The sequence below is a fragment of the Equus przewalskii genome, chromosome 12 (assembly GCF_037783145.1).
Source record: "Equus przewalskii isolate Varuska chromosome 12, EquPr2, whole genome shotgun sequence".
Classification (NCBI taxonomy): domain Eukaryota; kingdom Metazoa; phylum Chordata; class Mammalia; order Perissodactyla; family Equidae; genus Equus; species Equus przewalskii.
The window spans coordinates 9033131-9056381 of record NC_091842.1 but is presented as its reverse complement, the minus strand read 5'-3'; the positions used below and the strand labels follow the sequence as shown (position 1 = coordinate 9056381).

Genomic DNA, 23251 nt, shown 5'->3' with positions numbered 1-23251 from the left:
TGCACTTTGAAATTTGCTCTTTTATTGGTAGGAAAATTCCAGAGAGGGGAGTCACTGTGGAGCAAACAAGGATGCAAGGTGTCTGGGCAGCCTTGGGCCTCCTGGGTTGGGGGCAAGAGTGGCTCGCAGCAGGGGACGGAGCCAAGCCCGCCAGCTCTGAGCAGGACATGCCTCAGGCCCTCACATGTTTCCTCTTGACCCACACTGGGCCTGCAGTGGGCTCTCCACTAAAGTCTTGTCGTCCGGAACTGGGGGATGAGTGGAAGCATCTGTCCTGGTCAAGGAGCAGGTGTCACCGCCTGGGGCCTCTCAATGTGGAACTGGGGGTGAGAGAGAGGAGGTGAGGCCAAGGGAGGCTGTGCGATGGCCATGTCCACAGGGAGTGACCTGCATCTGGGCCGAGTGTGCCCCACTCTCCCCAGGCAGCCCCAGAGTGGTAGGGGGCAGGGGTGACAGGAAGGGAGCAGCTCCTGGCTGGGGGTGGGCCCCTGAGTCACCTCTGTGTTGGAGTCAATGTTCCCCAGAGAGGGCCGGAAGTGGTTGTAGGCGTTTGCAAGGCCGAATCTGTCCCTCAGATTCTGATCTGTGGGGAGAGGAACTGGGTGAGAGCGAGCCTGGGGGAGCCTGGAGAGATACGGAGCGGGGATTTTTTCCAGTGAAAGGAGCAGGTTTGAAGAGTCAGTCCCATATCTGCCCTAAACTATCTTCCCACTGCCCGCCCATCCTTCCACCATGGCAGCTTATCTCCAAGGTGGGTCTTGATGACTCTGGAGCGTGTCTGGGGAGCTGGCCCGGTGTGACGCAGGCACAGGTGGGAACCAGAGCAGCAGCCCTCTGACGAGCCTTGGAGTCAAAAGTCATGGCCGTGGTGAGCATGGGCCATGGGCAGGCACAGGGATGACAGGGTGGAGCAGGAGGAAGGTTTGGCTTGGGGTTGCCACGGACACTCAGTCTTAGCAACGGTAACCACAGCAGGCTGCAAACAGCTGTGTCTGGAATCTTCTCCTTTGTGTTCGAGTTGGCGAGTTGGTGTATGCTCAGCCCCCACTTCCCCGGTCCTGCAGCTCACTCTGTCCTTTGGTCTCCTGGCACCTCCCAGACCATTCCTTCTCTGCCTGCTTCCAGGTCCTCCCCGGGGCCCTGCCTTCCACCCTCCTCACCTGCCTTCTCCCCATGGTGGGCCGAACTGAGCTGAGGACGCCCAGCACTGTCTGCAGGCCACTCCTCAGGCTTCAGACAGGCCAGAGCCTGTGGTGCCACCCCCTCTGCACCCCACCAGCCCCCAACGCAGCATGCCCCACCTGCTGCCTCTCCCCTCTGCGCCCCGGCCCAGGCAGTGACCCTCTCCACCAAGCCTGCAAGCAAAAAGTCCTACCCGGCTCACTGACATCTAAACTGCTCCATCCGTCCACTCCTCCCATCCCCACTGCCCCCACTCAGCCTCAGCGAACCCCATCCGTTAGACTGTGGAACACCTCCCTGGTCTCCCTACTTTAGTGCCATCCCCCTCAAATCCACATGAATGAGCTACTCACAATGCATGTCGGCCGCCTTCCCTTAAAGCCCCTCCAGTGGGTCCCCCAATCATGGCCCACAAAGCCCTCCATGACCTGGCTCTGCCAACCTCACATCCTGCTGGCCTGCCTTGGGTTCCCCCACGGCCCACACTTGTTCCCACCCCACGCCCTTTCCGAAGCAATGCCCTCTGCTCAACTGCCCTTTCCCCCTCCTGGCTCCTCGCTGGGCTCTATGTTCCTGGAAGCAGGATGCATGCGGCTTACTCACCGGTTCTGAGCGCTGACCCTTACCCACAATGTGTGAATCAGGCGCCGTCACCTCTGCAGCCTTCTCTGAGCCCGCCCCACTCCGGGCTGGGTCAGGCGTCCCTCTGTGCCCTGTGGAGCCCTGGGCACGGCCCTATCTATCATCCCATAAACTGTGTGTGCATCTGATGCTCTCCAGAGGCAGGATCCTTTCAGTCATCCCTGTAGCCCCTCCATGGTGTTTGTGAGGAAGAACTGGGAAGGCAGGATTTGCTCAGGGGCAAGGATAGAGGTGGACAGAGATGCTCAGGGCCAAGGGTTCATGTAGTGAGAGAGCAGAGCGGACGTGACGGTTTTCCATGGCAGCTGGGTGCGGTGCCATCAGGGGCTCTGGGAGCCAGAGGAGGCTGAACACACATGGAGGAGCAACATTTGAACCTGATCTTGGAAATAGAGTGGGAGTGGGGTGTGCTGAGACTCGGATGAGGGGAACCTTCCAGACAGTGGCGCGGTCCATGCAAAGGCATGGAGGAGGGAAAACAGTGGGCATTGGTGGGCCACACACAGACTGGAGGAGCCAAGGAAAGACTGCAGGGGCAGCGGGGGGTGGCCCATGGGAGCTCTGGGTCAGGAGGCTGCAGAGGAGCTGGCCCAGCCTGGCTGCGGCGGCAGATGTGGGTGGGCTGACAGGAAGTGTGAGTCACCCACAGCCACAATGAGTCCAACCGCAGTGCCTTCTCAGCCTTGCTCCACCCTCAGCTCTGGCCCGACTCCTGCCCTTGATGAGAGGTACCTTCCCAGACGTGTGCATTCTGGAAACTGCCGAGGATGCCTTCTTTTTGCCACTCTCGAAACAGATTGTGTTCTTGCCTGCCAAGAGAAATGCCATGAGCAGCTGGTGGCAGGGGGCGGACGAGGGGGCTCAGAGGCCCCGACCCTCAACTTCTGGAAGGAGCTTTCATGGCCAAGCCCTGAGTCATGGAGGGGCCTGCCCCCAGTGGCAGACACAGAAAACAAGGAGTGTGCCTGGGAACATCACCATCGCCTGCCCCCCTTCATCCCTCAGCAAGCCTCAGTTTTCCTATCTGTGAGGTGGGGGCGTCGGACTAGAGTCAGGGCAGCTCCCTTGAACTGCCACCTGCCAGCCAGGTGCTGTACCGGGCATTTCATGGCAACCTTCTCAGGTGGATCTTATCTGTTTTACAGCTGGAGAAAGCGACACCAGATGTGCCCTGGCGTCCCATTGTGACAGTTGCTCCGTGGCAGCCAAGGTGAAAATAAACACCAGGTAATTTCGGTACACAAGTTTTTGTTTCCATTTCTCTGCCAAACGGATATATCCTTTCCCATCAGCAGGCTGCCCTTTGCTGCACCCAGAGCTGGGAGGGGCCGGTCAAGGTTCCCCTCAGGCCTTGGCTGACCTCCAGCTGCTGAGCCAGAAGGAGCAGAGCCTTGGGATATTCCAATGGTGGTCCCCTCTCTCTGGGTCTGGCCCCAGCTTACTGGTGCAGTTTTCTCTGGGATCGGCTGAGGAAGATGGACAGGGCAACCACCAGGATCAGCAGCAGCACCACCACAGCCCCCACAATCCAGTACACCATGCTCTTGCTGATGATGACCCCACAGGTCTCTCCCAGGTGCCAGTGCGTGTCCGAGGTTGGGCATCTAGGGACATATGCAAGCTCAGGGCAGCCTGAGCTCAGGGATGCTCAGGTAGCATCTCTCACACTCAGTCTCCCAAAAGAAAAAGTCAGGGTCACAGCTCAGGAAACAGGCTCTCCCTCCGAGGACAGGGGCTGGGCACCCTCCCTGACTCCCCAAGACTAAGGGATAGTGGGGGGTGAGGGGACCCTGGGACTGCAGAGCAGGAATTCAGAATCTGAGAGTGTCGGGTGCCTCATCCCACACACACGACGTTGCCCCATCTAATCTCTAAGCCGTAGCTAGAGGTGATAGTGGCACCATGGCTGGGATGATGGATGAGAGAGATGTGTAGATAAAGATTAACTGGAAATTACTCAGGAAGGGGCTTGCTCAGTCCCAGGATGTGCATGTCTGCAATCTATACATCCTCCTCACTCTGAGGGACCCACGTAGAGGAAAGAGGGACATAGAGGAGGGGCGAGAAGGCACCATTCGAGCTCTGCTCACCCCAACCCTGCCCCCTCGGTGACTGTGAGGGAGGGCGCGGCCCTACCACCAGAGGAGGTGGGCCCTGGGCTTAGAGGGGCTGGGCACTTACAGGCAGCGGGGACCACTTTGCTCCAGCTGGCACTTGCCCTGGTGACAATTCAGTTGTGACTTTGTCCCCGAGGTGCACTTGGTCACACAGGTTGGCTTCCCGTTTAGCTCCTCCACATAGTAGAATGCGGCTAAGTCCTTCGCAGCCTTCTGGCTGCATTGCTCTGGTGAGGAGTGGGCAGTAAGCATCAGCCTGGGTGAAGTGCCTCCTAGCCCCCATGTTTACTGCCCACACGCTGTCCCCTGCCCCTGCTTACCCTTCAAGTCAAAACCCAGCTTCACGGTCTTGCTCACAGTGGTGGCCTCCTCGTTGAAACACAGAGTTGAGAAGCCTGATAAAGGTGGTGGAAAAGAACAGAACAGAATTGCTGGGGGTAGCCAGCCTCCCTTTCTTCTATACCACATCCTCTATGCTGGGCCTACATGACTAGGGTCTTGGCCCATCCCTAGCTGCATCTGGGCCTGTGAGCAGGCTCAGATGGGGACATCAGGGCTGGTGACAACCTCAGTGCTGGACTGGGCGGGGCTGCTGGGAGTACTGCAGAGTCTGAGGAAGGCCCCCAAGCCTGGCTTTTGGGTTCCTATAGCGAGGTCTCTGGAGTTCCAGAAGAGAGGAGAGATGAATGGCGGGGTGGGGAGGCTGAGTCCTCCTGAAGGGACGCCTCTCATCCTTTCCTCACCAACATCAAAGGGTTTTAGGTAGACCTACCTTTGCATTCCTTAGATTCTGGGTGTAGCCTTTTGGTCTCATTCATAGTCTTGGTCTTTACGATCTCAATGAGGTTTGCAAACAGTCCCTCAAATGCTGAAGTGTAGTTTGCCTCCAGGATGACGTCAAATTCCACCACAACGCTGCCATTGCTGGAACCAGAAGTCAGTGGTTAATCGGTCACCTGAGTCACCCACCCTCCCAGCAAGTGGAACCAAGAAGCAAGGGGGTGATGAGAGACAATTAGCCATAAAACCCAGAGGCAGGATGGAACTAGAGATCATCCCTAGCAGTTAACAACCAAGAGGGAAGCCACAGACTGAAACGACCTAAGATCCCTGAATATCAGTGATCACAATAAACACCAATGGGCAAAATTCATTCCCCAAATTGGAGGCTCTTGGGCAAAGATGTGAGAAATTGAACACTTGAGCACTGTTGATGGGAATGTAAAATGGGGCAGCGCTGTGGAAAACAGTAGGGCAGCTTCTCAAAATTTAAAAATAGAATTACCATAAGACCCAGCAGTTCCACTCCTGGGTATATACCCAAAAGAATTGAAAGCAGGGATTCAAAGACATATTTTTACACTCACGTTCACAACAGCATTATTTGCGATAGCTCAAACATGGAAGCTGCCCAAGTGTCCATCGATGGATGAATGGACAATCAAAATTTGGTATACATGCACAATGGGATATTATTCAGCCTTAAAAAGGAAGAAAATTCTGACACCTGCCACAACATGGATGAATCTCCAGGACATTATGAAACAATAATAAGTGAAATAAGCCAGTCACAAAAGGACAAATACTGCATGATTTCACTTATGTGAGGTACCTGGAGTAGGCAAATTCATAGAGACAGAAGTAGAATGGTGGGTGCCAGAGGTGGGATGAGGGGGAATTGGGAGTTATTGTTTAATGGGTATAGAGTTTCAGTTTGGGAAGATGAAAAATTCTGGAGGTGGACGGTGGTGGTGGTTGCACAACAATGTGAATGCCACTGAACCTCACAATTAAAATTGTTAATGAAAAATTTTATGTTAGGGATATTTTACCATAATAAAAAAAATTTAAATAAGGAAATTAAAAATAGAAGCTCTTGGATTATATTCTGAAAACCAAATAAGCAAGCTTACAGAAATGAAGAAACATGAGCTCACTTTAGAAACATAGAATTCCAACCCAGAAGCTCCTTGTTAGATGGCAAGCAACGCTGCTGAGTGGGGAGATCTTGGGACAAGGCCAGTCACTGCTCACAGCCATTGTGACAGAGAAGTCAGGGAGCAGGACCCAGGAGCACTTGAACCAACAAAATCCTGAGCCAAAATGGAGACGGAGATGATGGTGCTGATGTTGGGTGAAGGGTGAGGGTCGGGGTGGAGGATGCTGAGCTATGTAACCCTGTGGGCCCTTGACAGTGTGGATTTCCATCCTTCCTGAGACCCTTTCTTCCCCAAGCTGCTGGGACATGATGCCCTCTAGGCTCCCTTCCCACCCCTGTCTGCTTCTTTCCACTCCCCTTTGGGGGCTGTGCTTTTCCTGCCTATCTCTAGAGTACTCTAACCATTCGTGACAGGAAGTGGCAGGAGAGAAGGGAAAAGAGAGAGGGCTTCCCACAGCCCCTCAATCTGCCCACCCCCGCAACATACTCACAGCAGTCTCCTAATGATCAAGCCTCCATAGTGGGGAAAGTCCTTGCCTTTGTAAGCTTCATCCATCTGAAAGAAATGTGGCAGCTGACTCATATAGGCCTAGAGGGTGCAGCAGCCCCAATTTCCTGTCTCAGAGGGCAGCCCCAAGGCCCCCTTCCAGAGGGATCCCATGTATTAGCCCATAGGAAAGAAGGAAGGGAAGGCGTAGGGACACTCCTTCCACCAGGATGTGGATGGGGTAGGGATCAAGAAAGGAGGCTCTCAGAAGACCCTCTCTTGGGACTTGGGAAGACTGAAGAGACCCATGAGCTGAGAAACCCTAAACAGGAAGTCAGACTGAGCCTCTGCCCACTTCTCACATCAAACATCCACAGTAGAGAATCTTAGCTTCCCCTGTTCTTACCTGTTTCTTGAATTGTTCAGAGAAATTCAAGTAAGCCTGTGAGGATACGTTGTTCAGGTCTGTTGTGAAATTACAGTTTGTCACTTTCACTTTCACACCTACAGTGGCATTGATTTTTTCCGGGATTTCTGTGGGAACAGGCCACATTACACGTAAGACAGCAACCTCTCAGTGATGTCTTCCGGGATTGGTTAATTCTCCCCTATTGGTCTCAGGGAGGCAGAGAAAGCAGGTAGGAGGAAGGATGAAAATTCAAGAGGCAGGTAAGAGTTGCTGAAACCTCTGCCCCTTGTTTCTGAACATCATGAGGAGCTGGCGGGTAGGATCACCACCCAGAGAGAGCTAAGAGGAGGTCTCCAGAAAGGGTTGGGAGAGAAACTACCTGAGGAGAGGGGCAAGTGAGCTAGTAAAAAGGGCCCTGAAGGGGGAGGCAGAAGATCCACGTTCTACCTGTGTTTTGGCCTGGGTGAAAGTCACATTGTCTCCTCCACCTGCACAAGGAGGCAGTGGTAGCGATGACCCTTCCAGTGCTGTGCTCCTATTTTAAGTGGTTCAGGCACGTGGGGATGATGGACAGGTCTTAGAAAAGTCATTACCTAGACTGAAGGAGTCCACAGGAGACTGATACAGATAACAAACGAAGCCTGGGGCACAAAAACACTCTTCTCCGTTCCAGATGGTCCCATTCTGACACTGCTCTGTGGAGGGGGAGAATTGACAGCAGTCACCATGGAAGCCCAAGAGACAAAAACCCTGGCTCCCATTCTGGGTCCCATCATTCAGGCATTGCACTGAAAGAGGGGGATGGGAACAGATGATCATGCAGCAACTGAGACACCTTTGCCACCACCTTAATCCCCAGGAGACAGTGGGGAAAGGAAGAAAGACAATGGGGAGGAAGGAAGCAAGAGATAAAAGAGGATGAGCAAACATAACAAGAGTCCTACAAATAAAAAGAGAACAGCATCCATCTGCATGGATGATGTACATAGCAACAAGAAAGTACTGGAAGGCTGGAACAAAATCACAAGATGTAAAAGCTGATTAGCTGGTGAGGGAAGGTGGACAGGAGAGGACCACAGAGAGACATAGAATGGGACTTACTTGGTTTTGTAGCTGGAGAGTGACTTGTCATAACAGTTGTGTGGGTGCTAGTGAATGAGGGATAGAGGGTTGAAATGGTATTGAACTCAGGGACTGGAGAATGAGTAGACCCAGGTGCAGTGGAGGAGAGAGGAAGGGAAACACCAGAAGAAGGTGCAATGGCTGAAGGAAAGTCAGAGACTGGTGTGGAGGAGAAAACAGGGATAGGTGAGGCGGAAGAAGAAGCACGAGGGTATTCAGTTGGGGAGCTGTCAGATGAAACTGTTGTGTTTCGTGAATCTGGGCTGCTTTTGGAGACTGTAGATCCTCCATTGAGGGTGGTGGATGCTGGTCCAAAGATGGCTCTAGTTGTAGAAGATGGAGTGACACCAGAAGAGGTGGCAGGACTAGGTCTTTTGGTGGTAGAAGGGATGGAAGTAGAAATGGTGAGACTTCCATCGGTCACGTCAGAGATCACAGTGGGGATAGACACCACACGGGGGCTTGATGGGGCTGTTGAAGTACCAGTTTCTAGGGTCTGCGAGCTGGGGGAGTTAGGAAATGTTGATTCAGATGCAGCAGAAATGGTGGAGTAGATGGTGGACTTCTCTGACAGAGTTGTGGTGCTTTGCTCAGAGAGCACAGAAGGTGTAGACAGTGCACTGGGGCTTGATGGGGTGACAGAAGTACCAGTTTCTGGGGTCTGTGAGCCAGGGGAGGTAGAAACTGTTGATTCAGATGGAGCCAAAACAGTAGAGTAGCTGGTTGACTCCTCTGCGAGAGTTGGGGTGCTTTGCTCAGAGAGCACGGTGGGTGTAGACACTGCACTGGAGCTTGACGGGGCTGCAGAAGTATGGGATTCTGGGGTCTGCGAGCTGGCAGAGGTAGAAACTGCTGATTCAGATGGAGCCGAAACAGTAGAGTAGCTGGTTGACTCCTCTGCAAGAGTTGGGGTGCTTTGCTCAGAGAGCACAGTGGGCGTGGACAACACACTGGGGCTTGACGGGGCTGCAGAAGTACCAGTTTCTGGGGTCTGAGAGCTGGGGGAGGTAGAAACTGTTGATTCAGGTGGAGTTGAAATGGTGGAGTAGATGGTTGACTCCCCTGCGAGAGTTGGGGTGCTTTGCTCAGAGAGCACGGTGGGCGTGGACAGCACAGTGGGGCTAGACAGGGCTGCAGAGGTACCAGTTTCTGGGGTCTGTAAGCTGGTGGAGGTAGTAAGTGTTGATTCAGTTGGAGCCGAAACAGTGGAGTAGATGGTTGTCTCCCCTGCGAGAGTTGGGGTGCTTTGCTCAGAGAGCACGGTGGGCGTGGACAGTGCACTGGCAGTTGATCGCGCTGCAGAGGTGCCAGTTTCCGGGGTCAGCGAGCTGGGGAATGTAGAAAGTGTTGATTCAGATGGAGCAGAAACAGTAGAGTAGCTGGTTGACTCTGCAAGAGTTGAGGTGCTTTGCTCGAAGAGCACAGTGGGCGTAGACACTGCACTGGGGCTTGTCGTGGCTGCAGAAGCACCAGTTTCTGGGGTCTGCGACCTGGGGGACGTAGAAACTGTTGATTCAGATGGGGTTGAAATGGTGGAGTAGCTGGTTGACTCCTCTGCGAGAGTTGGGGTGCTGTGCTCGAAGAGCACAGTGGGCGTAGACAGTGTACTGTGGCTTGACGGGGCTGAAGAAGTACCAGTTTCTGGGGTCTGAGAGCTGAGGGAGGTAGAAACTGTTGATTCAGGTGGAGTTGAAATGGTGGAGTAGATGGTTGACTCCCCTGCGAGAGTTGGGGTGCTTTGCTCAGAGAGCACGGTGGGTGTGGACAGCGCAGTGGGGCTAGACAGGGCTGCAGAAGTGCCAGTTTCTGGGGTCTGCGAGCTGGGAGAGGTAGAAACTGTTGATTCGGATGGAGCCGAAGTGGTAGAGTAGCGGGTTGGCTCGTCGGCGAGAGTTGGGGTGCTTTGCTCAGAGAGCACGGTGGGTGTAGACAGTGCACTGGAGCTTGACGGGGCTGCAGAAGTATGGGATTCTGGGGTCTGCGAGCTGGCAGAGGTAGAAACTGCTGATTCAGATGGAGCCGAAACAGTAGAGTAGCTGGTTGACTCCTCTGCAAGAGTTGGGGTGCTTTGCTCAGAGAGCACAGTGGGCGTGGACAACACACTGGGGCTTGACGGGGCTGCAGAAGTACCAGTTTCTGGGGTCTGAGAGCTGGGGGAGGTAGAAACTGTTGATTCAGGTGGAGTTGAAATGGTGGAGTAGATGGTTGACTCCCCTGCGAGAGTTGGGGTGCTTTGCTCAGAGAGCACGGTGGGTGTGGACAGCGCAGTGGGGCTAGACAGGGCTGCAGAAGTGCCAGTTTCTGGGGTCTGCGAGCTGGGAGAGGTAGAAACTGTTGATTCGGATGGAGCCGAAGTGGTAGAGTAGCGGGTTGGCTCATCGGCGAGAGTTGGGGTGCTTTGCTCAGAGAGCACGGTGGGTGTAGACAGTGCACTGGAGCTTGACGGGGCTGCAGAAGTACGGGATTCTGGGGTCTGCGAGCTGGCAGAGGTAGAAACTGCTGATTCAGATGGAGCCGAAACAGTAGAGTAGCTGGTTGACTCCTCTGCAAGAGTTGGGGTGCTTTGCTCAGAGAGCACAGTGGGCGTGGACAACACACTGGGGCTTGACGGGGCTGCAGAAGTACCAGTTTCTGGGGTCTGAGAGCTGGGGGAGGTAGAAACTGTTGATTCAGGTGGAGTTGAAATGGTGGAGTAGATGGTTGACTCCCCTGCGAGAGTTGGGGTGCTTTGCTCAGAGAGCACGGTGGGTGTAGACATCACACTGGGGCTGGACAGGGCTGCAGAAGTACCAGTTTCAGGGGTCTGTGAGCTGGGGAAGGTAGAAACAGTTGATTCAGATGGAGCCGAAATGGTGGAGTAGATGGTTGTCTCCCCTGCGAGAGTTGGGGTGCTTTGCTCAGAGAGCACGGTGGGTGTGGACAGCGCACTGGCGGTTGATCGGGCTGCAGAGGTACCAGTTTCTGGGGTCTGTAAGCTGGTGGAGGTAGTAAGTGTTGATTCAGTTGGAGCCGAAACAGTGGAGTAGATGGTTGTCTCCCCTGCGAGAGTTGGGGTGCTTTGCTCAGAGAGCACGGTGGGCGTGGACAGTGCACTGGCAGTTGATCGCGCTGCAGAGGTGCCAGTTTCCGGGGTCAGCGAGCTGGGGAATGTAGAAAGTGTTGATTCAGATGGAGCAGAAACAGTAGAGTAGCTGGTTGACTCTGCAAGAGTTGAGGTGCTTTGCTCGAAGAGCACAGTGGGCGTAGACACTGCACTGGGGCTTGTCGTGGCTGCAGAAGCCCCAGTTTCTGGGGTCTGCGACCTGGGGGACGTAGAAACTGTTGATTCAGATGGGGTTGAAATGGTGGAGTAGCTGGTTGACTCCTCTGCGAGAGTTGGGGTGCTGTGCTCGAAGAGCACAGTGGGCGTAGACAGTGTACTGTGGCTTGACGGGGCTGAAGAAGTACCAGTTTCTGGGGTCTGAGAGCTGGGGGAGGTAGAAACAGTTGATTCAGGTGGAGTTGAAATGGTGGAGTAGATGGTTGACTCCCCTGCGAGAGTTGGGGTGCTTTGCTCAGAGAGCACGGTGGGTGTGGACAGCGCAGTGGGGCTAGACAGGGCTGCAGAAGTGCCAGTTTCTGGGGTCTGCGAGCTGGGAGAGGTAGAAACTGTTGATTCGGATGGAGCCGAAGTGGTAGAGTAGCGGGTTGGCTCGTCGGCGAGAGTTGGGGTGCTTTGCTCAGAGAGCACGGTGGGTGTAGACAGTGCACTGGAGCTTGACGGGGCTGCAGAAGTATGGGATTCTGGGGTCTGCGAGCTGGCAGAGGTAGAAACTGCTGATTCAGATGGAGCCGAAACAGTAGAGTAGCTGGTTGACTCCTCTGCAAGAGTTGGGGTGCTTTGCTCAGAGAGCACAGTGGGCGTGGACAACACACTGGGGCTTGACGGGGCTGCAGAAGTACCAGTTTCTGGGGTCTGAGAGCTGGGGGAGGTAGAAACTGTTGATTCAGGTGGAGTTGAAATGGTGGAGTAGATGGTTGACTCCCCTGCGAGAGTTGGGGTGCTTTGCTCAGAGAGCACGGTGGGTGTGGACAGCGCAGTGGGGCTAGACAGGGCTGCAGAAGTGCCAGTTTCTGGGGTCTGCGAGCTGGGAGAGGTAGAAACTGTTGATTCGGATGGAGCCGAAGTGGTAGAGTAGCGGGTTGGCTCGTCGGCGAGAGTTGGGGTGCTTTGCTCAGAGAGCACGGTGGGTGTAGACAGTGCACTGGAGCTTGACGGGGCTGCAGAAGTATGGGATTCTGGGGTCTGCGAGCTGGCAGAGGTAGAAACTGCTGATTCAGATGGAGCCGAAACAGTAGAGTAGCTGGTTGACTCCTCTGCAAGAGTTGGGGTGCTTTGCTCAGAGAGCACAGTGGGCGTGGACAACACACTGGGGCTTGACGGGGCTGCAGAAGTACCAGTTTCTGGGGTCTGAGAGCTGGGGGAGGTAGAAACTGTTGATTCAGGTGGAGTTGAAATGGTGGAGTAGATGGTTGATTCCCCTGCGAGAGTTGGGGTGCTTTGCTCAGAGAGCACGGTGGGTGTAGACATCGCACTGGGGCTGGACAGGGCTGCAGAAGTACCAGTTTCAGGGGTCTGTGAGCTGGGGAAGGTAGAAACAGTTGATTCAGATGGAGCCGAAATGGTGGAGTAGATGGTTGTCTCCCCTGCGAGAGTTGGGGTGCTTTGCTCAGAGAGCACGGTGGGTGTGGACAGCGCACTGGCGGTTGATCGGGCTGCAGAGGTACCAGTTTCTGGGGTCTGTAAGCTGGTGGAGGTAGTAAGTGTTGATTCAGTTGGAGCCGAAACAGTGGAGTAGATGGTTGTCTCCCCTGCGAGAGTTGGGGTGCTTTGCTCAGAGAGCACGGTGGGCGTGGACAGTGCACTGGCAGTTGATCGCGCTGCAGAGGTGCCAGTTTCCGGGGTCAGCGAGCTGGGGAATGTAGAAAGTGTTGATTCAGATGGAGCAGAAACAGTAGAGTAGCTGGTTGACTCTGCAAGAGTTGAGGTGCTTTGCTCGAAGAGCACAGTGGGCGTAGACACTGCACTGGGGCTTGTCGTGGCTGCAGAAGCACCAGTTTCTGGGGTCTGCGACCTGGGGGACGTAGAAACTGTTGATTCAGATGGGGTTGAAATGGTGGAGTAGCTGGTTGACTCCTCTGCGAGAGTTGGGGTGCTGTGCTCGAAGAGCACAGTGGGCGTAGACAGTGTACTGTGGCTTGACGGGGCTGAAGAAGTACCAGTTTCTGGGGTCTGAGAGCTGGGGGAGGTAGAAACTGTTGATTCAGGTGGAGTTGAAATGGTGGAGTAGATGGTTGACTCCCCTGCGAGAGTTGGGGTGCTTTGCTCAGAGAGCACGGTGGGTGTGGACAGCGCAGTGGGGCTAGACAGGGCTGCAGAAGTGCCAGTTTCTGGGGTCTGCGAGCTGGGAGAGGTAGAAACTGTTGATTCGGATGGAGCCGAAGTGGTAGAGTAGCGGGTTGGCTCGTCGGCGAGAGTTGGGGTGCTTTGCTCAGAGAGCACGGTGGGTGTAGACAGTGCACTGGAGCTTGACGGGGCTGCAGAAGTATGGGATTCTGGGGTCTGCGAGCTGGCAGAGGTAGAAACTGCTGATTCAGATGGAGCCGAAACAGTAGAGTAGCTGGTTGACTCCTCTGCAAGAGTTGGGGTGCTTTGCTCAGAGAGCACAGTGGGCGTGGACAACACACTGGGGCTTGACGGGGCTGCAGAAGTACCAGTTTCTGGGGTCTGAGAGCTGGGGGAGGTAGAAACTGTTGATTCAGGTGGAGTTGAAATGGTGGAGTAGATGGTTGACTCCCCTGCGAGAGTTGGGGTGCTTTGCTCAGAGAGCACGGTGGGTGTGGACAGCGCAGTGGGGCTAGACAGGGCTGCAGAAGTGCCAGTTTCTGGGGTCTGCGAGCTGGGAGAGGTAGAAACTGTTGATTCGGATGGAGCCGAAGTGGTGGAGTAGCGGGTTGACTCCCCTGTGAGAGTTGGGGTGCTTTGCTCAAAGAGCACGGTGGTGGTGGACAGTATACTGGGGCTTGACGGGGCTGCAGAAGTACTGGATTTTGTGGTCTGCAAGCTGGGGGAGGTAGTAACTGTTGATTCAGATGGAGCCGAAACGGTGGAATAGATGGTTGACCCCCCTGCAAGAGTTGGGGTGCTTTGCTCAGAGAGCATGGTGGGCGTGGACAGTGCAGTGGCGGTTGATCGGGCTGCAGAGGTACCAGTTTCTGGGGTCAGCGAGCTGGGGAATGTAGAAAGTGTTGATTCAGATGGAGCAGAATCAGTAGAGTAGCTGGTTGTCTCATCAGCGAGAGTTGGGGTGCTTTGCTCAGAGAGCACAGTGGGCGTGGACAGCACACTGGCGGTTGATCGGGCTGCAGAGGTACCAGTTCCGGGTGTCTGTGAGCTGGGGAATGTAGAAACTGTTGGTTCAGATGGAGCAGAAACAGTAGAGTAGCTGGTTGACTCCTCTGAGAGAGGTGAGGTGCTTTGCTCGGACAGCACAGGGGGCGAAGACACGGCACTGGGGCTTGTCATGGCTGGAGAAGTACCAGTTTCTGGGGTCTGCGAGCCAGGGGAGGTAGAAACTGTTGATTCACTTGGAGCTGAAGTGGTGGAGTAGATGGTTGACTCCCCTGTGAGATTCCCAGAAGCAGGAGTGTCTGCAGACCCAGTGGATCCCTCCAGGGGGTACGTGGTCGTCTGTGGTGAGACATGGGGAGTGGTAGACAGCTGGCCAGGACTTGAAGAGGACGGGCTATTTCCACCATTCCCGGAAGGAGATGATGCAGGGGAAACAGTCGGTGTGGACAAACCAGAAATGTCTGTGTAGACAGTCGTCTCTTCTGTGGAGAATGTGTGTGTCTGTCTAGTTTCCTGATTGGTCGTTGATGTCTCAGGACCAGAAGGCGATGAAGGACTTGTATTCTCAGTTGTATAGACGGTGGCAGAGGAAACGGTTGAACTGAAAACTACCGTGGGTGTTGTGGAGACAAAAGATTGCACAGGTGTGGATGTCGCCAAAGTTGAAAAGGATTCTGTGGAAGTTGATGTGGACTCATTCTTTGTCGGTGATTCTGTTGGTTAGAAGAGTCAGAGATGATGCTACAGCCTGTTAATTTTTCATCGAACTTAGTGGCAATCCACGCCAGCAGCTTGGCTGGTGGTACTGGTCAATGCCCGGTGCTTAGGCTCTGCTTTCCTTTCAGGAGTATGGGAAGTGCCATGGACACCTCTAGATTTGGACCTTTTACCAATGGTAATCTAGACCTTTGTGTCTTCTGTGGAGTAGCGTAGTTTTTCTAGAGAGCAAGGTGTTACTAATTAACGGTCTGGGACTTGTTTGTGATCACCTTCTTGTATTGTTATTTGTGTGCTGGTGGATTTTGACAAACCTATATGATGTTTAGAAATATATCTCACCTGGAGATCACCACATTCCTCAGGCTCCCTGCCTTCGTGTGCCCACCAGAAAACCACTTCTCAGTTCTGCAGCCCACTTATCCCAGCTTTCATTCAACAATAACTTGCTTGTGATCTCTGGGACCAGAGGCCCTGAGTTTGAAGACAAATGAGCCCCCACCCCTCACTAGTGCTCCTGGGCCCCCAGTGCAATGCAAGGGTAGTTGAGGTCCATTTGAAGGGAGAGTGGGAATCAACACAGCATGGGGAGGGAGGGAACTGCTTCTCTGCCTTTCTTGGAAGGCTTCAAAAAAAAAGCAAGGTCTAGGGCCAGCCCCAGTGGCCTGGTGGTTAAGTTTGGCATACTCTGCTTCGGTGCCTTGGGTCCCGCTCCAGGACGCAGACATATACTGCTCGTCTGTCAGTGGCCATGCTGTGGTGGCGGCCCACATACAAAAAGAGGAAAATTGGGTGTGGATGTTAGCTCAGGGCAAATCTTCCTCAGCAAAAAAAAAAAAAAAGAAAGAAAGAAAGAAAGAAAAAAAAGTAACGTCTGAACTCTTTCTTCTCTTCTTCTTTAAAAAGGAGTTTTATGGATTTGGGCATTATAAATTCTACTAGACTTTTTTCTTTTAAAAAAAGATTTGCACCTGAGCTAACATCTGTCGCCAATCTTCTTCATTTTTTTATTTCTTCTTCTTCTCCCCAAAGCTCCCCAGTACGTAGCTGTATATTCTAGTTGTGAGTGCTTCTGGTTGTGCTATGTGGGACGCTGGCTCAGCAAGGCCTGATGAGCGGTGCCATGTCTGCGCCCAGGATCCAAACCAGTGAAACCCTGGGCTGCTGAAGCGGAGCGTGCAAACTTGACCACTCGGCCACGGGGCCAGCCCCAGGACTTTTTTAAGTTACAGAAAAAGACTGTGTTTGTTCCATCATTGAAAAGCATATAAAAGCAGTTTATGACCATGTCCCTGACTGAATCACAGGAATGAATGGGGCGGGGAGAGGTGGCATTTACTGACTGTCTCTCAGATTCCTGCCCTCGCCCTATGACAGTTGTAACTCAATGATGCTGTAAGTAATCACCTGTGGACTGTCTGCTCCTCTCTGAGTCTCCATTGGCATAGAGAACATTTCTTCCCCGTTCAGCCTGACCTGGAGCAGGTGCTCAATGAGCACTTCTGAAGGAAATGAGTGAGCGAATACTGGAAAGTCTACCAGACACGTTTTCTTAGCTATTTAAGGTAACCCTGCGAGATAGCCGTTAGTATTTCTGTTTTACACACGAACTGAGGTCCTGCAGGTTAAGTGCCTTCCCAGTTCACCCAGCTGGTAAGATAGAACTCAAGCACAGCCTGCGAGTGGCTTTTACTTTTAGCACAAGGGAAGGGTTTGGAGAGTAAAGAGGAAGGAGAAGTTTTCAAGCCGAGGGAACAGCATGTGTAGAAGGCCAGGAGTGTGTGTTTGGGGTGGAGCTGGACAGTGAGAGATGACTTTGGGCAGAGAGAAGGCTGGCAATGTGGGTGTGAAGCCAGCTCTGGACTTGACTGAGCAGAAGTGAAGAGTGTCCAGCAAAAGGCCAAGGTCCCAACTGTGCCTTAGAAGCAGAGCCCTGGAGTGAAGGGGCAGCGGGGGCAGATCCAGGGAGATTGATGAGGCCACAGCAGAGATATGGTGGGCCACTAGGGGCCCCAACGAAGGCTGGGACACTCGTTGGAACGGACTGTAGACATCCTGCTCTCTTTTGTCTTTATTCCTGAATTCATACCATTTACCCTATTTATCCTTAAACATCCACATCTGTAGTCCCGTTGCCTCTCAGGGCATACAAACGAGCTCAGAGCGCCCGAATCCTTGTCTATGCCACCAGGCCGCCCTTCTTCCTTCTGGGATCTCTCTCATCCTTCCGGCCTCAAGACACCACTGCCTCCTAATTAGCCTTCTCCTCCCTCCTGCTCTTCTTCCCTGCTCACTGAGGGGAAGGCCGAGCTAAAGGTACTGCTGCACCCACATCCTCCTGGAAGGCAGCCCCCTCCATGCCCGAGGCTTTCACTCATTCCTGGGAGGGACAAGGAAACAGTGCCCTGGTTGAAGAGCTTTAGACCCCTCCTGGCCAAGGATTCTGGTGGCAAAGGCCTCCTGAAGGGTGTGGCAGAGCAGGTGAGGCTGTCCTTCCTAGAATCAACCTCCTGGGTCAAGGATGCTCCACCAGGAAGCTGAGCTAAGAGAAAAACACAGCTCTTCAAATGTCAATAAGCCTGTGAGAAGAAAAAAGCAAACTTCACTGCTAAGCAAAGAATTTCAAAACAAAGGATGATACTACTTATTGTTACCTATCAAATTGTACCCCCTCCGTGACGTTAGGTGATAATAACAGCTGGTGTTGGCTAGGGCGTTCTCATAGGATGCCCATGGACATAAACTTGGTATCTTATTTCTAAAGGCTAATTTGAAAATATGCATCAGGGACCATAGGCAGAGTCAAACCATTTTAGTGATCTCATTTCTAGTAACTTATCTGAAAATAATCTGATGCAGATTTTAAAATTTTTATACAAGAATGTTCATTACATCAATATTTATTATAACGAAAAATTGGGGTAAACATGTCCAAGGATAGAAGCATGGGAGACAGCTCAGATGTCTACAGTATCCCATGGGATGGAGTATTGATCAGCTGTTAAAATATAAACTGCCCACAGAATAAATCTAAATACATATTCAGAAATAGACCAAAATGTTAACATTTATCTGAGCACTAAGGTTAAGTGAGATTTTTTTCCTTTTCTTTGTCTATATTTTCTAAATGTTCTATAACAAATACGCACTCATGTTATAATGTTTAAAATACAATAAATGTGAGGCCAGGCTGGTGGCGTGGTGGTTAAGTTGGCACAGTCCATGTCGGTGGCCTGGGGTTCGCAGGTTCGGATCCTGACACAGACCTAGCACTGCTCTCAAGACATGCTGTGGCAGTGTCCCACGTAAAATAAGGGAAGATGGGCGCAGATGGTGGTTCAGCGACAATCTTCCTCACAAATAAATAAATACCAAAAAACGTGAACGCTATAAAAATAAAAAGTTATGTGTGTCCAATACCTTGGAGAACCAGAGGAAATTACCCACTGGTAACGATGCCCACACTCTAGTGGTCAAAACGCTTCACAAAAATGATATATTTGCTTGTGTTGCAGCCACACTGGCCATCAAAGACACCAGCTCTCCTAACAAAGAAGTAAAATTTGGTACTTGCTTGCCCTACTATAGTTTTTATTGCTTCTTCACAATATGCGTATTTAGATCTTTCTTAGAAAGATAATCACTTGAGTAAGGCAGCTGGTTTGCCAGCAAGTCTCTCATTTGGTGGCCTTCTTGGAGAAAAGCCCTAGAAAGCACCTCAGACAAGTCTGAACACTGCCACTGCGATATGAGACTGTCCCCTCCTGTCACGTCCACGACACATGTCTGCTTGTGGTGAACTCAGTCAGATGTGTCTGCAGGAGCAGCCCCTGGAGGGTGGATGGGGGCCTAGCTGTGCCTCCATGATCAGCTGTGGGGTCTTGAGCAGTTAACCTCTCTGAGCCTCTGTTTCCCCCTAGAAAATGGGATGAAGGTTGCCTACTGTGACCACCCTGCTCACTCTAGAATATTTTACAAGAAAAGCAGTGTGGGGACCACTGGGGTGGACTTTGGTCAACCAGTCCTAGGTGCACTTTCAGCTCTGCCACATGCAAGCTCAGTGGCTTGGGTCTGTCCCGTTTTCCATAAGGTCTTTCCCACCTGACAGAGCTGTGGTAGGAGCGAGTCCGGCCAGGGCCACCATGGCTCTTTCCCCTCCCCCCTGCCCACACCTGTGGTGAGTGGATGGGCTTTCTGGCTTTCACTCCACCTTGCCCACTGCCTCCCTGAAGAGAGAGCCACTGGTTGCTACCAAAGCAAAGGACATGTCGAACTCCTAACCCCAGTACCTGTGAATGCGACCTTATTTGGAAACAGGGTCTTTGTACACGTAACTAAGTTAAGGATCTCAAGCTCAGACCATCCTGGATTTAGGGTGGGCCCCAAATCTAAATACTGGGGTCCTTATAAGAGAAAGGAGAGGGAGATCTGACACACACAGGGAAGATGGCCATGTGAAGACTGAGACAGAGATTGGGGTGATGCCACCAGAGCCAAGGCTCGCCAGGAGCGACCAGAGGTTGGAAGAAACAAGGAAGGATCCTCTCCTGGAGCCTTTGGAGGAACTGGGCCCTGATACCTCACTTCAGACTTCCAGCCTCCATTACTGTGAGAGAATGAATTTCTGTTGTTTGAAGTCACCAAGTTGGTGGTCATTCACAGGAAACGAACATACGTGGGCAACCCCAGTCAGAGCAAGTGGTAAAGAATGTGAGCTCTGGAGTCAGACAGTTTGGGTTCAAACCCTGGCTCCTCCACTTGATGGATGGGAAAGCTTGAACAAGCTATTCAAAATCTCCATGCCTCAGTTTCCCCATGTATAAAACAGAAATCAGTAACAGCACTTCCTCTTAGGGTTGTTGGGAAAGTTAAATGAGATGATGATATCATTTCAAACAGCGTCTAGCAGATAGCAGACCCTCCATGGTCATGAGCAATTTTGATTATTAATATAACACCCAGATGACAGGGTCAGTGTGGTTTCCCAATTTGCTGTACCCAGGGAAGCTTTTTATCAATATTCCAATTCTCTCTATAGTTACACGTGGCTTTGTCAGTTCTGAATTTGCCTAAGGCCCTTGGGTGTCTATTAATACTTTTCCGTACTACTCCTCAATAGCCACCAAAATCTAGTGCCACCTCCCCCTGCAGCCTCCCCGATCAGCCCAGACAGAAGCAGCGTCTGAGGCCCCCTCCACACCCCTCCACCCTCTTGGGCCCCTCTCAGAGCCTCGGCACCGGGCTTGGGCTGTGGTTCTTTCTGCACCTTTCCCATGTCCCATCTAATAAACTCAACTCTAAATGGGCTTATTCATCCAGCTTCGTGCAGAGCCCCAGCACCTGCCCAGGCAGAGCCAGGCCTCCTGTGTTTGCTAAATGAGTAAGTTTATTGCTTTCCACATAAAGCAGCACTTCTTTCTAATTACTCTAAATTTACGTCACACAAGTGTCAAAGGTTGCCCCTTTGTGTATTGTGAGCAAATCTTCACCACACTCTTCCCGATTTTATACGTGTTGGACATCTCCACTCTCAGTTCACCTTTCTAGGCTACAGAGCTCTGACCCCTTCAGGCTCTGCGCCAGCCCTCCAGGACACACGTCATCCCTGACCCCATGCATCCCAAGGAGCTCCCCTCCCCCGCCATTACTATGAGCACTTTGGAACCTCATGTTAACAAAACGGGATGCTGGTTCCAATCCTCACGTTGATCCCTAGCATTGTCTGGTCTTTGTGGTCCCTGTAGCCCATGGAGAATACAGAATTCTAGATTGTGTCTCTATTTCCGTCTTCCTCCTTGAGCCCCAGGCCTCCAGGACAGCTCTGCCCAGAAGCTCCATGGTCACCCCAAACTCACAAGGCCCACCTAAAGGCCACTGTCAACCACCAAAAAGAGGTTCTTGCCCTCCTAGTCATGCCGGCTCTAGGAATGCTTATCTCACTGCCCCCACAGCCCATCACCAAGTGGAAACTTCCTCTCTGTTTCCAGGGTTCCCAGCTACATCATCATGGCCTCATGCCAGGCTGGCTTTCATTGCCTCTCTTGGGATCTGCCCTGGCGGGGGAGACCCACCTCTGAGCAGCCCACAGAGGTCCTCTTATGCCTAAAAGCCTGCACTTGGCTTTTATGCTCTTGTTGCCCAAAGATGCTCCCTCACCGCCACACTTTCCCCAGCAAACCTCACGCCCACCAGGCATCCACCCCATCACCTTCAGGGCATTTCTCCTCCTCCAGTCCCCTGCACGGCCCTGTGCATGTTTGTCTACCTTCCCAGGCTGGTATTCCTTCTCCCTGTGGATGTTGTCCAAAGCCCCATCAGTCCTCCCAGTGAACTGGAATACCCACCCAGAGGAGGTTGCAGATTCGCAACAAGGAAAAACACAGATGCCCTGGTGGTCTCTGACCCCACATCTGAACCCCTCCCTGGGGACCCAGAAGAGCCACATGGGGTAGTGGTGTCACAGAGGGCTGAGGTCCTCCTGTGCAGGGACAGAGCAGTACAAACCCAGTGCCAAATGGGTGAGGTCACGCTACTTGCTTGCTGTGTGGCCCCAGTAGGTCACTCACCCTGTTAAGCTTCAATTTCCTGTCTGCTTTCACTTCCTTACACAATCTTCCTTGGGAGGGTCCTATGGGCTGCCTGCTGTGAAATGCCTTTGTACATAGCAGAGCCCTCTGCAAGTGGGGCCAGGGGCCTCTGGGTGTCATGAGACCTTCTGGAGTCCCCTGGAAGGGCCCTGGCCTCGCCCCCTCCTGACAGCTCTCTGCACTTATCATAGAGTTGCTTTTGGATTCCTGCATGCTAATGGGTTCACCTGTGTCAACATGATCTTTTCTAGGCAATTATAAGCGCTTTAGGAAAAGGGGTCTTTGCTCATGTGGGTAGCTGCCAATAACGGGTGGAGGGCACACAGAGTCTTGCTGACTGTTGGGTCCTTCACCATCATCATGACCACCACCAGCCCTCTCCTCAGATAACCTGGCCAGAGAGAGGCCAGGAGTCTGCCCGGGACCAGGGACAGGGAAAACCCTTCGAAAGGCTGACCCTTGCCCATAGCTTCCTAGTCTGTATATCACCCTAACGGTAATATATCTGTAATTAATGTTCTTTCATAATGTCCCTAAAGCCACACACGTCACACCCCCGGCCCTGATATTCTTCCTTCAGTGACTCCAGCCTGCACTGCTGCACCCCCAAAATGCCTGGATGGGGGAAAAGCATGACGGGGCATGGCGGGCTGAGGGGGTTACCTCATGGCCCGCCCTGCAGAGCGACAGAGACCCCCGCCTCCCACCCCTCCTACCCACTTACCACTCCTCCTCACACAGCTGCAGGCCCTTCCACTGAGCTCCCTCTTCACCTGGGGCGTGGGGCTCGCTGCCCCACGCCCCTCGCGCCCCCCCGGCCACCCTGCCCTCAGAATCCCTGGGCTCTTCCCTGTCCTTGGGGAAAGGACCCGAAAGTCTGTTCTGCACTGGAACCAGTCCTTTCCCATAGAAACAACCATGGCAAGGTTCCAGAAGGACCCCCGAGCCTGTGTCTCCCCCTCAGTCCTCAGCCATTTCTAACTAGGGAGGCTCTCCTCCAAGAAGTGGGGAAGCTACCTGATGGCCCGGACTCCTTCCCTCCCCAGTCAGGGCTGCAGCCTGGACATGACCTCTGTGAGGTGTGGACAGCCCCAGCCCTATAGAAAGAGGCAGCCTGCAGGATGAGGGCAGCCAGAGCGCACCATCTAGGTAAAGAAAAAGCCCTCCTTCCCCTGGAGAGCAGGGGGGTAAATTCCAATCCCACTCGGCCCTCGGCCAGAGGCTTGGTATAGGCCACCAATTGCACAACCACAAGCCATGCCCCTTCCTCTGCACCTGCAGGTCCAGGGTGACCACTTTAGCACCCCAAAAGCAGGAGGGGGTCACAGCCTGGGTGTCCAGCCCTTTGGAAGCCCTGTTCTCTGCAAAGGGAGGGAGACAAGGACAGGGGCCAGCCACCTGCAGCCCTGCCTGAGGCCAGCACACACAGGGATGGCAGGGCCAGGTCTCACTCACCTGTCGTCGGCGTTGTCACTGTAGCAGTCACCCAGAGCCAGAGAGCCAGTGGCAGGATCTGGATCACCAGCATCTCCAGAGAGTGCAGGCCTGGCTGCAGGGTCTTCCCTCATCAGGAGGGATCAAGAAATGAGCACCTCCCAGGGAGGGATCAGCTATAAAAAGGACCCTGGAGACCTTTGCCTTGGGAAGGACAGCGCCTG

At 53.1% G+C, this 23251-nt stretch overlaps 1 protein-coding gene across 1 annotated transcript; it reads right to left on the bottom strand.

The window, feature by feature from the left end:
* On the bottom strand, positions 1 to 23199 carry LOC103542763 (mucin-17-like). The gene is made up of 12 exons (XM_070568931.1): positions 23049 to 23199; positions 7878 to 15002; positions 7370 to 7471; positions 6774 to 6901; positions 6372 to 6436; positions 4714 to 4865; positions 4262 to 4336; positions 4006 to 4168; positions 3267 to 3428; positions 2557 to 2633; positions 498 to 583; positions 1 to 320 (listed from the first exon to the last, which is right to left on the bottom strand). Exons 1-12 carry the CDS (start codon positions 23119 to 23121, stop codon positions 279 to 281), a joined length of 8250 nt encoding a protein of 2749 aa, XP_070425032.1. The 5' UTR covers positions 23122 to 23199; the 3' UTR covers positions 1 to 278.
* Positions 23200 to 23251: the final 52 nt, after the last annotated feature.